Source organism: Mus caroli, chromosome 2 (assembly GCF_900094665.2).
Source record: "Mus caroli chromosome 2, CAROLI_EIJ_v1.1, whole genome shotgun sequence".
Lineage (NCBI taxonomy): Eukaryota > Metazoa > Chordata > Mammalia > Rodentia > Muridae > Mus > Mus caroli.
The window spans coordinates 147,801,482-147,817,591 of record NC_034571.1 but is presented as its reverse complement, the minus strand read 5'-3'; the positions used below and the strand labels follow the sequence as shown (position 1 = coordinate 147,817,591).

At 49.8% G+C, this 16,110-nt stretch overlaps 1 protein-coding gene across 3 annotated transcripts in view; it reads left to right on the top strand.

Annotated features, from left to right (window-relative positions):
- Positions 1-11,219, top strand: part of LOC110311004 (ubiquinol-cytochrome-c reductase complex assembly factor 1) — an 84,187-nt gene extending 72,968 nt beyond the window's left edge. For all 3 annotated transcript variants that reach the window (XM_021184191.1, XM_029473908.1, XM_029473909.1), the window contains exons 8-10: positions 547-624; positions 6,458-6,571; positions 9,605-11,219. In XM_021184191.1, coding sequence (XP_021039850.1) covers positions 547-624; positions 6,458-6,571; positions 9,605-9,739 — 327 coding nt within the window. In that variant the 3' untranslated portion in view covers positions 9,740-11,219. The remainder of the gene's footprint in view (positions 1-546; positions 625-6,457; positions 6,572-9,604) is intronic.
- Positions 11,220-16,110: the final 4,891 nt, after the last annotated feature.

Sequence of the window (16,110 nt, the reverse complement as noted above, 5' to 3'; positions counted from 1 at the left end):
GTTTCTCTTTATAGCTCTGGCTGTCCTGGACCTCACTTTGTAGACCAGGCTGGCCTCGAACTCAGAAATCCGCCTGCCTCTGCCTCCCGAGTACTGGGATTAAAGGCGTGCGCTACCACGCCCGGCTTTGTTTTTTTTTAAGACAGGGTTTAGGGTTTCTCTGTGTAGCCCTGGCTGTCCTGGAACTCACTCTGTAGACCAGGCTGGCCTCAAACTCAGAAATCCGCCTGCCTCAGCCTGCCAAGTGCCGGCAATGCTGCTTTCTTAAGCTAGGCTGTGTGCTCTTGTGTTCAGGCAGTTGCTGATGCTCTGTGTTCACCAGCACTGACTCACAACCAGACATGCAGCTGAGCATCCGTTTATTAAAATTAATGTAGTTTTGAGTCAAAATCTGAAAGAAGCAGCAGTTTCATTGTGGGGAATCCCGACAGCCAAGAGCATTGGAAATGGACCGGATGCTTAGACTGAGTTCCCTTCTGGGTTAACAGCCTATGACAGCTAAGTGACATCATGCCTTTCCTTACTTTCATATTTTTATGTTTGTAGGTTAATTCCTATATCCTAAAGAAGAACATGGCCCTCATGACAAATAATTTCTATGCAGCAATCTTGGGATATGATGAGGTAAGAGCATTGACCAAGCCTTAGGCTGCATGGCCTCCCCAGCAAAGGCCCACCAGCCTTCCTCCCTTCCCCTCCTCTTCCTTCCTTTATAAGGAATTTTTGTTAACTTATGTGTATGTGCCTGTGTGAGTGTCTGCCACAGGTGTGTGAGGCCATGTGTCCGCGCCTGTGGAGGCCAGGTCAGGTGTGTGAGGCCATGTGTCCGCGCCTGTGGAGGCCAGGTCAGGTGTGTGAGGCCATGTGTCCGCGCCTGTGGAGGCTAGGGCAGGGCAGGGATCCCCTGGAGCTGCGGTTGTGAGTCATACAGCATGGGTACTAGGAACCAAAAGTGGCTAACTTACTGTTATTGCTTAGTGTTTATTTCTTTACCTTCATTGAATGCTGGAGAAGTGCTCATTATATAAATTAGTCAACATTCAATTAGTTAGTGTTGAGTGCCCAGTGGGTGCTGGATGGGGGTGCAAACGTGAGTCAGATAATGCCCCAGCCCCAGCTCTTCTGAGAGAAAACAAGACACTCATATGTAAACAACATGGTCTGTGGGACAAAAGGTATACTGTTTTAATTTTCATTTTAAAATAGCACATAACTCATTTATGTGTATGAACTTTTGGCTGCATGTACGAGTGCCTGGTGCCTGTGGCGGTCAGAAGGGGCAGTGAATCCCCTGGAACTAGAGTTACGATGATTTTGAGCCATCATATGGAAACTGGAATTGAATCCAGTCCCTCCGCAAGAGCTACAAATGCCCTGAACTTCTGAGGCATCCCCTCAGCACCCCAGATGTTTATCTTATTTATTTTTTTCCAGACAGGGTTTCTCTGTGTCGCCTTGGTTGACCTGAAACTTGCTCTGTAGACCAGGCTGGCCTTGAACTCAGAGATCTGCCTTCCTCTGAGTCTGCCTCCCGAGTGCTGGGATTACTGGCTTAGTGGCATGCACAACCACACTTAGCTCTGTTACACTCACTTTTAAAGTTCACAAAACCATGTATGTTCCTGCTTGAAGCACAAAGACCCATTCTCCCTCCAACCCCAAGGAGAAGTAGTCATAGTGCCTCGATCTCCTTCCGGGTGTTATCTGTGCATACACAGCAGTCCCTCACCTTTATACAAATGAGTTACACCTACACACTTCTCTTCAGAGTACTTTATGCACAGAGCTGTATATGTTGACATGTACAATTTCAAACTCTATCCCATTAAATGCCAATTCCCTATTTCCTCCTCCTCCTCCTCTTTCTTCCCTCAGTCTCTGGAAACCACAGTTTTATTTCACTCTCTGAATTTGACGAGTACCTTGTGTGAGTAGAATCTTAGTGTCTGATCTTCTGTTACCGGCTTATTTCACCTAGCAGGGTATCTCTGGTTCATCCTCGTTGTATCTGTGTCATTTCCCGGCCCTCCGACTTTAGAACAGAAATTTCAATTGCATAGAAAAGTTAAAGACGGTATACTGAGCCCCTGTGTGTGGACCCACGGCCTTCGTCATGCCTTGTTCTCTTCCTGGTAAATGCTGTGCTTGTACACTCATTTAGGGGTTCACTCCCAACACAATGCAAGCTCCACCCTCCCCTCCTGGGAAAGGGTCCCTAACCTGCTCCAGGCCCAGCTCATTCCACCGCCTTGGATGCTTACAACACACACCAGCACCAACTGATAGTCTATCCCCTGGTTTGGTGTGGGTTTTCTCTGGGAAGTGACAGTGCCCAGGGTGTCTCTGGTGTCTTGACACAGTGCTTGGCGTGCTTTGGAGAGGGGTCGAGACATTTAGGGCAGGGCTGGGGGCGGAGCTTAGCTGGTGTGTTACTTACCCAGAATTCCCAATTCCTGGCTGTTCCCGTTCCTCGTCTCCACACTCTCTAGTTTGGTCCACATAACAGTTACTCCTCAATTTTTTTTCTTTTAAAAATTTATTTATTTTCATGTATGTGAGTACACTCACTGTCTTCAGACACACCAGAAAAGGGCATCAGATCCCATTACAGATGGTTGTGAGCCACCATGTGGTTGCTGGGATTTGAACTCAGGACCTTTGGAAGAGCAGTTGGTGCTCTTAACCGCTGAGCCACCTCTCCAGCTCATCCTCCCTATTCTTTTTTTTTTTTTTTTTTCGAGACAGGGTTTCTCTGTATAGCCCTGGCTGTCCTGGAACTCACTTTGTAGACCAGGCTGGCCTCGAACTCAGAAATCCGCCTGCCTCTGCCTCCCGAGTGCTGGGATTAAAGGAGTGTGCCACCACGCCCGGCTATCCTCCCTATTCTTACAGGCCCTTTCTTTGCACTTTGCTAAGCTCTCTGGATCACTGTGATGTATTCTGCATTTCACCGCCCATCCATTCAACAGTGGGTTTGGCATGTTTATCATGTGGGATAGATGACGAATATGTTGGTGAATCAAACAAACATGGCTTGATCTCTTCCTCACCGAAGTTACTGAGACAGGGGGCACACAAGTAACTACTCAGCAAGTGGATAAATGCCTAGTTACTAATAGAGTGCACTGATGGATAATAACAGTGGAAGATACAGTGTGGCCAGGGGAGCTCCCCAGGGACTCAGTCTCAAATACTGGCTGAGGATGAGGGGCAATGCAGTAGTGGATTGTGGTCGCACCAAGTGACTTAGCATCCGTGCACTGCCCAAGGCTTCGCTCTGGGCTATGTTGTCTCTTCTGGATTGCAAACCCCCCCCACCCCCCCAAGAGCTGAGTGCAGCCACTGTGATTCTGTGCTCTTAGCATTATGCTAAGCACATAGTGGTGGTTGCCCTGACAGTGCCATGGCTTCCCCTCTGTTACTCTAGACCTAGACCTAGACTCCCTAATTTCCTAAAGAAGACCTTTTATGCCATGAGGCAAACAGTGGGCATCCTGTTAGATTGTGGGAAGCTGGCCGGCACCTTAGTGGTTGGCTCCTGAGTATCTCTCTCCTCTTCTGCTGACTTACTCTCAGATCTGCACACCTGATGAGTCTCCCGCCTGTTCTACCTTCTCCCTGAGTTCCTAGCAGTCTGATGGAAAGGAGGCTGCAGCTGGGTATGGTGCTGGAGTCAGCCATTTCCAGCACACTGGTGTTGTGTTGCCAGCACTGTATAATGGCTAGGCAGGCACCATTCCTGACCCCAGCAGTGCAGGGATGGTCCCCTCTCGATACCAGCTACCTCGCTAACTTCTAAGCCTTGGTGCTTATCTGTCAAGAGGGGGTAATCATACCTGGTGCAGGTAATCATTAGACACTCGCTGGTAAAGAAACATGGTGGTCTGGAACAGATTGTTAGCAGAGCTAACACCTCCTGAGCCCTCCTTTCCTTTCAACTGCTCGGGACCCTTGTGTATGGATTTGCCCTGTCCCAGCCATCTCCCCCTGCTCCAGGGATCCCTGATGGCAGCAAGCCTTGGCTCCCCTGCTTCTCTTCTGAGCTCTGCTCATTCTCCAAGCCCCTGTGACATGCCTGCTCACTTCTTCCAATATCACACAAGTGGGTCTCAGCCAACAGCATCCTGCCTGTGCCCAGGGCACTTCACACACAGGCAGGCTGTCATGTTCACAAATAGCTTGCAGGAAGATGATGTGCCTGTGCTTGTCCCTGGCCATGTCGCCATCAGTTAGAAGTGGATTTCTCCAGCTCAGCCATCACACCAGGATGGTGTGCAGCTGTGGAACCGTGGGGTTCTTTAACAGAAGGCATCTTGAGCAGGTGAAATGTCTTCCCACCTACCTCATAAACTCCCCGTGCTGTAGGTTGAACCTTTTTGCTAGCTGACCTGGAATCAGCTTCACACACCTCGAGGCCCATGAGGCTGGACCACTGTAAACGTGGACTGAATGCCCCTGCGTCTTTGTAGTCTTTATTACATAGAGACCTCTCGTGGGCATTGTCTGTAAATGCTTACAACTCTGTGGCACAGGAATGATCAGGCTTGGCTAACTCATGAGAAAGTGAGGCTCCAGGCCGAGTAAGGGCTTTTCAAAGGCCACACTACCATCAAGAGACTGAGCTGGCATTGAACTTAGGTATTTCTACCTCCCTGATCCTGCTGCTGTCTCAGCTGCTAACTAAAGAGTGCTCTTATGTATTGTACCCAACATGTTTCACTTTTTAAAATGGCTTTGCAGCCTGGCACAATGGCACATGCCTGTAATTCTAGTACTTGGGAACTATAGGCAGTGGGTCAGGAGTTCAAGGCCTCCCTTGGCTACATAGAGAATTTAAGGGCAGCCTTGGGTGACCCTGTTGCAAAAATCAAAAAGCTGTGCTAGAGAGAGCTCACTAGGTTAAGAAAATTACCACGGAGCCTATGGGCCAAGCTGGATCCCAGGGACCCGCATGGTGAAAGGCGAGAACCAAACCTTGCCGGTTGTCCTCTGACCGTCACGTGCACCCTGTGGTGTGTGCACACCCAAACCCACATGCGTGCAAAATCAGTAAGTGAAATTATTTTTAAAACCCGTTACTTTTTTTGTGTGGTGGAACTAGGAATTGAATCCAGGGCTTTGAAGATCCTAGGCAAGTGCTCTACTGAGCCCCACCCCAGGGCACATTACCTCATCCTTGTAATCTGAGGACCGTATAGGTAGAGCAAGTGTTTGCTTTTACCTCCTGCTCCAGTTCTGGGGTCAGAGGCACCACCACACCCATTTTAGAGCAAATGTTTTCATTGCTTTGAGTACCCAAGAAGCCTGAGACTGGGGTTTAGTTGTTACCATCAAACCTGACTGTGGCAGAACTCAGACTCAGTCCAGTATTCTGCGTTCTAGGCAGCACTTTAGTTCCATGTCCTACCTTGCACAAGGCAGAAAACACTTCTGGATCTCTCCCTTCAGTTGCCTTCCTCCTCCTTGCACTAGAGGTCTAAGCTAGAAATGTCTATAATTGACCTCTATAATATCTGGGCTTCCAAACAGACTTCCCAGAACCAGGAGAGGCAATATCAGGCACACAAAGAGGTTCTGAGCATGGCCCTGTGCAGCCCCCTGTGACCCATGGCAATCCTACTGAACAACCTGTTCCTCTCCTCAGGGAGCGTCTGGGCCAATCATGGCCACATGGGTACCAGTGAAGTTAAGGTACCAGTTCCCTTTCCCAAAGAACTAGCTACCTTGCAGAGGTGTGACCTGAGACCAAGCCAGTGTGAGCAGTCACACCCATCCCCATGCCCAGCCAAACACAGACGTGCAATGCTGCCAGCCCGCACTTTGTTAACGGCAGCAGAAGTGTGACTGCTATGCTGCCCTTCCTGGGCTTTGTAGACACTCATTGTCTAGGCCAGGCACAGAATGTAGGGGTGAACGGACCATACCTGGAAGGGTCCCCCAAACACGAGTGCCCGATCTGCATTACCTTAGCCAGTGCCGTGCCCCTCAGAGTCCCGTATTCTTCTCTATGAAAAGACGCTCAGGGGGTAAGAGCACTGGCTGCTCTTCTAGAAGACCTGGGCTTCATTCCTAGCACCCACTTGCTGCTGCTTCACGACTGCCTGTAACTCCAGTTCCAGGAATCTGACACACTCTTCTGATCTCTGCACGTGTGCCAGGCACACATGTGGTGCACATGCAGGCCAAACCCTCATACACATAAACTAAAAATAAAAATTACTTTTAGACGAAGAAGCACTCGGGAAGCAGAGGCAGCTTTGTGAGTTTCAGCCTGGTCTACATCATGCATTCCAGGCCAGCCCGGGCTACACAGTGAAATCCTGTCTCGACACCCCACCCTCCCTCTCACCCCACTGCCAATGCCCTCTTGCTCCTTCTGAATCCACTCCGGGGTCTCCTGTTGAAATATCCGCGTTTTGTATCAGGGCTCTGTAACACTTCCTGTCTCGTGTTCCAGGGGATCCTTTCAGATGACCATGGCCTGGCTGCTGCACTCTGGAGAACCTTCTTCAACCAGAAATGTGAGGACCCTCGACAGCTTGAATTGCTGGTGGAGTATGTAAGGAAACAGGTCAGCACCATCTTTCTCCCTGTGCAAACATGGTGGCGTCTGAGTCCTCCTGAGTGTGTGCGGTTGGCATCTTAGTGGGTGATAAGAGGCTGACATACCAGGAGCTAGTTTAAGGGATTCTGACCCAATCTCATAAGCAGCAAGCATTGATGAAGACAGAGCTCCTTACTCCCTCCCTCTCTCCTCGGTGCTTCCCTCTCTCCCTCCCTCTCTTCTTCTTTCTTTCAGACAAGGTTTCTCTCGTGTAGCCCAAGCTGGCCCTGGATTCCTGATCCTCCTGCCTTCTCTTGTGAGCCACCAGGCCTAGCTTAAGACTGAGCATCTTCAGGCTCATTCATAGTGGCGCACGCCTTTAATCCCAGCACTCGGGAGGCAGAGGCAGGCGGATGTGAGTTTGAGGCCAGCCTGGTCTAAATAGAAAGTTCCAGGACTCTCTTGTCTTTTCAAGGCTGTTTCTCTCTTGGACACCAACAAAGAATGAGCATGTCCGTGTGCAGCTGTGACTAGGCCAAGGATCCCAGGGATGGGAACAGAGAGGAAAGGAAGAGCCGTGGTTATTGACTCGGTGTTTCGTTACTGCTGGTGCTGGGTGCTGCGCTAAATACCGCGCCCTCGTCCTGGAAGCGATGACACGAGGCCGAGTGACACCCACCTGCCCATCATGTACTCCCGGAGATCTTCTGCTCCCGACTTGTAGCAGAGCCAGGCTTCAGGCCACACCTAACAAACACATCTCTGGTTCTCCCCACTGGCTATTAGGCTTCCCGGATCAGGTCCTTACTCCTGGCTTGTCAGGGCTCCTGTCTCTAAAGCTTCCAGGGCGCTCTTTAGGAAGGCCTGCTTGAGCCCAGTTAGTTCTGTGAATTAACTCCTGATCACTTGCCCCAGATCCTGCCTGGGTAGGAAACTCACGCCTTCTGGATGAATGCATTCAGTCATCCCGAGGTGGAACGTGGAGGCTTTTCCGGGGTCTCCCAGTTGGTTCACCCTTCATGACTGGCCTCAGACCCCAAGCTGGGTGAATCATTTAACCGCCAGAGACCACAGCTGCTGCAGACAGCTCACCAGCTGGAGCTGTTTGTGAGTCACACCTTAGCTTCATGGGCTTGGCCTCTAGGGCTGAAGCAGCACCATGCCATAGTAATTCTTGAGTTCACCTCCATGGCCTTGCTGGCCTCCAGCAACCAGGAAAGGGAAGACCAGATCCCGGCTCTAGAGCAGACAGGGCTAATAGGACCAGCGCCTGGTGAAAGGCTGACACAGTAAAGCCCGTTGGTAGCCAGATGGTAGGGAACTCCAGAAGACAGGACTACCATTTGACTCTTCTTGAGATCTGCCAAAGCCAGGGAGAAGGCACTGCGGCCGGAGAGCCTTACCCGCAGACAGGAGTCGAAACTGGCAAAGTAAACACTGCTTTTTGAGAGACCCACCCAATTTTCCCATCTGTCCTGGTGGGCTTGTGCCAAAGGCCATGACAAGGCACAGCTAGGACCTCTCCAGGGGCCCAGAAAGAAGACGTTGCCATAATTAGTGTCTTTGTGAATAGTTTCCTTTGGAACCATTAGAAGTGGGCAGTAGTGGGACCCTAAGAAAGCCAGGAGCTTTGGATGGAGACCCAGCTCTGTCGTGCCTTGAGGACCTGTTGTGTCAGTCCTCCCCTCGAGGAGGTCACAGGCAGCCTGGGAGTCAGTCAGCCTGTCATGTGACCCAGGTTCAGGAGGGGGCTGGGGAAGACCAAGGACAGTCAGGTTCTGACTGGGTGTGTCGTGGCAGCCCAGGAAGCCGAGCCTTGAGCAGTCTCTGGTGCTACACGCCTGCTACTATTTGATAACCGACCTGCAGTAATGTTGAGGCTAACAACAGGGGGATGGGGGTGGGGGGGGAGGGTTAGGCAAAATGGTGGCATTGGGGGGTAGAAACAGAGGAGCCAGAGAGAGGTGTGGGCTACGGTTCAGTTGAACAGCTTCCCTGGCAAAGCCGGGCCTCTCAGGTGAGAGGCTGGGGCTAAGTTCAAGAGGCATCATAAGATGCAAAAGGAGCAGTGAGCTCTTTAAAGAGGGGACAATCCAAGACCTAAGATGAAGCAAATCCCCAGTCTTCCTACCTCTCCTGGTAAGGGAGCCTGCCCTGTGGGGCCACCAGGCAGCATCCGGGCCACTAAAGGACAGTGGAGTCACAGTCACTAGACACTAGTCACAGGTGTAGCAGTGGTTAATGTCCCTCGTCTGGAGTGGGTAGAGTGGGGATGTGTGACAGTGTGACTCACTAGGCCACTCAGTGGTTGGTTCTCAACCTTCCTTATGCTGCGACCCTTTAATACTCGTGGTGTGGTGACCCCCAACCATAAAATTATTTCATTGCTACTTCATCACTGCAATTTTGCTATTGTTAAGAACTGTAATGTAGGGGGCTGGTGAGATGGCTCAGTGGGTAAGAGCACCCGACTGCTCTTCCGAAGGTCCAGAGTTCAAATCCCAGCAACCACATGGTGGCTCACAACCATCCGTAACAAGATCTGGCGCCCTCTTCTGGAGTGTCTGAAGACAGCGACAGTGTACTTACATATAATAAATAAATAAATCTTTAAAAAAAAAAAAAAGAACCGTAATGTAGGGGCTGGAGACATGACTCAGCGGGTAAGAGCACTGACTGCTCTTCCGAAGGTCCTGAGTTCAAATTCCAACAACCACATGGTGGCTCAACCATCCATAGTGAGATCTGACACTTTCTTTTGGAGTGTCTAAAGACAGCTACAGTGTACTTACGTATAGCAATAAATAAAAATCTTTTAAAAACCAACTGTAATGTAAATATCTGATATGCAGGATATCTGACCTGCGACCCTGTGAAGGGAAAATTGTGCCCCAAAGGTTGAGAACTGCTGTACTTCTCCAGGTCTTCTTTTTGTGGTAATCGTGGATGTAAACAGTCAGCTCACCACCGCCCCCACCCCCACCGCCCCTGTCCCTCTCCTCTCCTTTGTGTCTTTGCTCCCTTGGATGAGCACCTAACCTCTGTTCTCTCCACTTGCAGATGCAATACCTGGACTCCATGAACGGTGAAGATCTGCTGCTGACAGGGGAAGTGAGATGGCGCCCTCTGGTGGAGAAGAATCCACAAAGCATCTTGAAGCCCCATGCTCCTACTTACAATGATGAGGGCCTTTGAGAGACTGGTCCCTCCAGACAGCTGGCTGGCTGGCTTTGAGGACCCTCCATGGAAGAAGTGCCTGTTTGCCCCAGGACCCTGAAGAAGGTGGCCTGAACTGACTTGTGAACAGTACCTGTTGAATACTCAGCCCACTCGTGTTGAGTTTCTTCTTCCTGATCTGGTGGGGTTACTGCTGGGAGGTCCTCTTGCTCTTCTGACAGGTCCCCTCCCTCAAGAGAAGCCCCAGGCACACTTCCCAAGTCCCCTCAGCTCCACACGTGACTGAGAGCTTTTTCCGAAGGCTGAGGAAGGAATGGGTAGGTTAGAAGGGGGTGCCTTCACTCAGGGCCCCCTGTGCTTGGAGCAGTTTATTATTAAGTTCCAAAGTCACAGTGGGTAACCATATATTGTCCCACCTCTGTGAGCCATGGGGTTGAAATAGCCATTAAAAAAAGAGACTTATTTCTGCCATGGTTTTTCTTTGTTCCAAGGTCTTTCAGAAACATAGTTAAAGCCCAGTGTAGTGGTGCATATCTTTAGTCCAAGTATTTGGGAGGCAGAGGCAGGTGACTCTAGGTTCTAGGTCAGCATGATCTACAGAGTGAATTTCAGGGCAGCCAAAGCTACACAGAGAAAGCCTGTCTTGAAAAAACAAGAAAAAAGAAAAGCGCAGGTGAGGCTGTGGGTTCTCCAAGCTCAGGAAATAACTGCAGCTCAGTTAGAGGCAGCACGGAGAGGAGAGGAGGCCAGGGGCTCTCTGCTGCTACTCCTGTCCCCAGGTCACAGAGAGGAGTCACTGTCTGGGCAAGGTACAGTCTGCCAGGCATGTTCACTGGGATCCAGGAGGTCTCAGGACCAAGGGGCTTGTCACATCCTAAGTCATTTAGAAAGAACAAAAGTCCCTTTGTCACCCACAGTGAACTGGGGAAGGAACACACTCTCTGCACTTGGCCTCCCTTTACATGAGATACTGTGGCGTACTGGTACCATCCAAGCCGAGGCCCAGTGTCTACCCCCACCCCAAGTTCTAAAGCACGGGCTGTAATGGGAACTTGAGGGGCCTTTTCTCTCTGGGCACTTGAAGGGTCTGTTCTCTCTTCCCCGAGAGTTTGGGTCATCTCTTGGAAGGTTTTCTGAAATTGAGGAAAGGGGGTGGGGCCCGTCTCCTCCCTCCCTTCCCCCACCCAGCTTCCTTCATTGAACTTGCTATAAAATGAGTCATATGAAGAAACCCTATACTGTGAGGTATGCGCCACTTCTGTGAAAACATTACAAATCAAGCCGCCTTCTCAGTTTATTTAAGATGCTTTTGTTGCAAGCGGGGCTCTGGAGTGAGGCGTCCTCTGTGAGCATGAGATAATAGCACCTTGTAACTCATTACATCTGGGCACTATTTACATAAACCAGAGGCGAGCCAGGCAGGGATTTGCTGATTAATTTATTTTTAATGGACTGAAGTATGCCATGCACCAAAATAAACTTTACTGTGTGTACCTAACTGCTCCTGGAATGGATGGAAAAATTAATGGAACAGATTTTGGCTCCTAACTCTGCACATTAATTCATATATAAAAGTTATTTGAGCATTAACCCATTTGCTGCCCAGGGCAGCTCCCTAGCCACAGATCCCAGCCCGCAGCACCAGCTTAGCTGCTGGGCTTGCTTTCGTGTCCTGGAACCTCAAATTTGCTAGCCACTTTAAAGGTCATTTGCAGCCGTCCCGGTACCCTTGCCCACCTTTCTTAGGTTCCGTGTTCATACAAACCCTAGCTGAGTCCCACAGCAGAAAATAGCCCCTGCTTGCAGAGCTTATGTCTACAGGATTCAGTGTTAGGATCCAACAACTCTTAACAAGGAGCTGCGTTGTAATCCTCAGGCTCCCTATGCACGGCCGTCTGCATCAGTCGCCCCACCAGGACCTCTCGTCTTCGAGATAAAACTCGGGTACGCCACAGGCCCTGGGCTGTCCGGTTGACTCCCATTCATCCCAGCCTGCTTCAACAAGTCTCTCATCCATTTCTTCCCTGAGCATCCTGAGTCGCTTGGAATCATCTGAAGGGACCTCACTGTCTCCTCCCAGTGCATGCTAAGGAGAGAAATCTTAACCTTCCTGAGGTTCATCTCCCTGACCCTCACTCCCAGGCCCCTGCAGGCTTTCCAGGGCGCTCTTGATGGTGTCTTCTCTAAACTTGGCACCTCTCAAAAACACTGAGGTGGTTTTTGTCACCCCCACCACCACCACCACCTTCCATACTGCGATCAATGTTGGCTGCAGATGGACAGAGTAGCTGCCAAGGTGGAAGATCACTCACTTGTGCGCTGCTGTGCAGTGTCTGCGTGTGCCTCGGTTCATAACTGAGAGTGAATGGACAGCTGAGTTGCTCACTGTCAGTGTTAGCCAATCTAGAAGGATCGTGTTGGATTAGCCTTAGCTCAACTTATCTAGTGGTGATGCTACAATAGCAAGCAGCTCCAAACCCCAAGGCCCCATAGAAACACGTTTCTAATTTAAAAAAAAAAAAAAAAAGGTTAGACAAACAAGTGGAGGGCTGTCCCTGGGAAGACTGCCCTTTGGGAATGATTTTTGTCCCTTTTGATAAACTTCCAAAGGTGGCCAAAATAAGTTATGAGACACCATTATTTAAGAAGCCAAGCAGGGCAGAGGCACGACTGTCCTGAAACCTTATCATCATCATAAAACATCATAAAACCTTATCAATAAAAGAAAGGGCCAACAAGGAGGTTCAGTGGGTAAAGGCTGGCTGCTGAACCCAATGACCCCACTTAGATTGCTGGGACCCTACATGGTGGGAGAGAAGACGCCCTGCAAGTTGACTCCTGATCTCAACTCTCCATGGCAGAGGTCACACGTGCACACACACACATACACATGCACACATATACACACACACACACACATAATACACATACACACATATATATACACACGCATACATACATGCACACACTCTAAATGTTAATAAGTAAGTAAAAGGAAATTCTGAAGCAACACTCAAAATAAAGTACAAATATTGCAAGGAAAGAGGGAAAATAATTACACTTGAAATCCTACCCAGAGCCCCCAAGACCATACAGGGTTGCCATTGCTCTTGGTTGTTCTTTAGAACTGTTCTTTCAACTGGACTCCATTGCCAAAGACACCACACACTTCCATTGCAGGACATAGAGAAATCACGTAGAGTTAGAGCTGAGCTGGCAGCATCCTTCCTGCAGGCTAGCTTCCATCGTGTGGAGGTGCCGTGCAGACTGGTCGGGTCGGGGGAGAAGTCAACGTTCCTACCCAGCTGTGAACCTTGTCAGCTACAATGCCAGGCAAGATGTCCCCGTTTGTGCAACTGCTTTCTGGTTGGATTCGAGACCCATAAGAGGGGGTCCATGCCTGGTTCTGTAAACCTGGTCAGAAGCCCATGGCTGAGGTCACAGGCCTTAGGGCGAAGCCGGACGTTGTTTTGGGAATGATTTTTGTCCCCTGAATACTTAGTTTACACCCATAGGTTCATTCCTATTGCTCTCAGCCTTGGTCAGAGAAGCTGCCATTTGCAATAAGCAGTGGTTAATGCCTGAGGCTCACAACTGGTCAGAATACAGAGAACCCAGTCTTACATGGAACATCTGAGGGCTAGAAAGATGGCGCTGACTGCTCTCCCATTGGACCGGGGTTTGATTCTCAGTGCTCATAGAAGCTCACAACCATCAGTAATCCACTCCAGGAGATCCTATGCCCCTCTGGTCTCTGCAGGCACTGGGCATGTATGTAGTACACAGATGTAGGCAAAACACACATGCGCATAAAATTTAAAAATTTTAATGGGACAGCTCTTTCAACTCTCTCTCTCCCAAGGCTCAGGAACTGTCATGGAAGAGAAGCAGAGGAGATATAAGAGCTGGGGTGTCAGGAAATATGTCTGCTAGCTACAGCCTAACCATTGCACAGGGACTCCCAGCATCTGAGGTGACTGGAACACGATGGGGCTCAGCAACACGCCATCGTGGATGGAGATGGGGCTCTTCAGGCACATCCCCTTTTTGAGAGACTATGGTTTGTAGGGAAGAGAGAAGCATTTTTGACAGCAGTATAGCCATTGGTAACTTGCCCATGTCCCAGTAAATGACCCAGCACCCAGGTTCATACAGGTGACTAATTACACTCACTGGCTTCCCCAAAAAACCAAAGACCTGAAAGCAGAAGGGGACTTGTTAGAAGAGGGTTCAGCGGGAGTGGGGGTGGGTGCTGGGGAGAGAGAGAGATGGATGCGAATGACCAAAATACACTATAGATATGAAATCTATAGTAAAAAAGAAACCCTACCAAGTATTTGGGACATTGAGGATAACAAGCCAGAGGCCAGTCAGCCTTAATTACATCACATTTCCCACCAAAAGAGGCTAGCCTGGGCTGCTCATCACTAACACTCACACGGTTGGCTTTGGGTTCTTTACTTAAGAAATTTGTAAGTGCGTTCTCCCCGTCCAGTGTGTGGAAATCCTTCTCAGCATGTTTACTTACCACAAGGAAGGCACTTGAGGCTTAGGAGGCCTAGAGAGTTCTCCAAGATGGCTCCACCTCATACCATGTGGCTGCAGGACCCAGCCCTATCCCTAGACCACACCACCTTCCTCCAGTCAGCTTGGAGATCTGCAGTTGCTTATAAAGTGTAGCCAGGAGCTTCCTCACAGCCAAAGATGGAAGAGAGACCACTTCAAGGTTGTGAAGTCCCTCTGTCACCATGAAAACATTTACCAGTGTGTCAGACAACAGCGCGTTCCTTAGAGGTTTGTCCAATGGTGTGGACAATAAACCTTAAAAACAACATTTAATTTCTGTTCTGTGACAGACACATCTGTCACCTAGTCTCTCTATCGACTGCTCTGAGGTGTCAGTTGGAAGCTTGGAAAGGCCCAAGTTTGTCCCACCTGCAGGCTCTTGTGACACTCCAGCCCTCCGCTGTCCTGCTAGAGAGTTGTAGATAAACCAGTATTTGTAGTGAAGTGAAAAGAAGGGTGGAGCATGGTGGTGCACACTCCCTTAGGACCCAACACTCAAAAGACAGGGAGGTAGTGCATCTCTAGCGTTTGAGGCTAGCCTGGTCTATGTAGAGTGTTCCAGGTCAGCCAGGGGCTATTAGAGAAATCCTGTCTCAGACAAAAATTGCACAAGGACACGTGAAAGGGGCTGGAGAGATGCCATATTAGTTAAGAGCATTTACTGCTCTTACAGAGGACTCGTTTGGTTCCTTGTATCCATCTACACTGGGCAGCTAACTCCAACTCCAGGGAACTCAATGCCATCTTCTGGCCTGTGAGGGCACTTACACACATATGGGGTTCACACACACACACACACACATTATAAGTGTAATCATTTGAGCTTCGTGAGCTTGTATGTGCTATACACAACTGGAAAATACAAGGGAATTAGAAATCAGAAAGGACAGAAAGAATGGGCAACTGGGAAGTGAGGGGCTGCTCAGGCAAAGGCATGGGACTGTGATGGACCCACAGCCTTGGCTGCTAAGGGAAGGAAAGGTTGCAGAGGAGGGCTGCCTGCTCTGGGACAGACTGGATAATGGCAGCAGTGAGATATCCCTTCCCCTACTTTCTCAGTAAGAATGCCAGTTTGACTGTAGCAGAGAGGCAGGACAGGGCCAGGATGCATGAATCTAGGCCAAGAAGGGGTCGACCCATCTACACTCCGGTCCTGGGAACGGCAGAGACATTTCAGAGACTACTCACCAGGACCTGCTGCTTCAATTGCTCAATGTACGGAAGAAGTAGAAAAGCCATAGGTTTTAGGAAGCCCGCTGCTGCTGTCTGGCAACAGACAGGCTGGGAAAGCCTTCTCTTGGTTGGGTTGTGTCCACATGATAATTACAGCACTCTGAGTGAGGTGTGGCAGGGACTACCACCCTGCTGTGCAATAGGAAAATGGTGGGATCCACTGAGTATGTCATCTGGGCCCTACCTAATTGCTCTTCATACACTCTGGAGTATCTGGGGATCTAGGTAGGAGGCAGACTCAGGAAGAAGAGATGCTCTGGGGAAGCAAGGACTAGACCTTAAGATGAGGGGATGCACGCCTTTAGTCCCAGCACTCAGGAGGCAGAGGTGGGCAGATCTCTGTGAGTTTGAGGCCAGCCTAGCCTACACAGTGAGTTCCAGGACAGGACAGCCAGAGCTACGTAGAGAAAGACCCTGTCTCAAAAACAAGAGATGAAGATGCTGAGTCTGTCCTGGATATAGAGAAGACGTATAGTCATGAAAGTAAATGGGGAGCCGGGCGTGGTGGCGCACGCCTTTAATCCCAGCACTCGGGAGGCAGAGGCAGGTGGATTTCTGAGTTCGAGGCCAGCCTGGTCTACAAAGTGAGT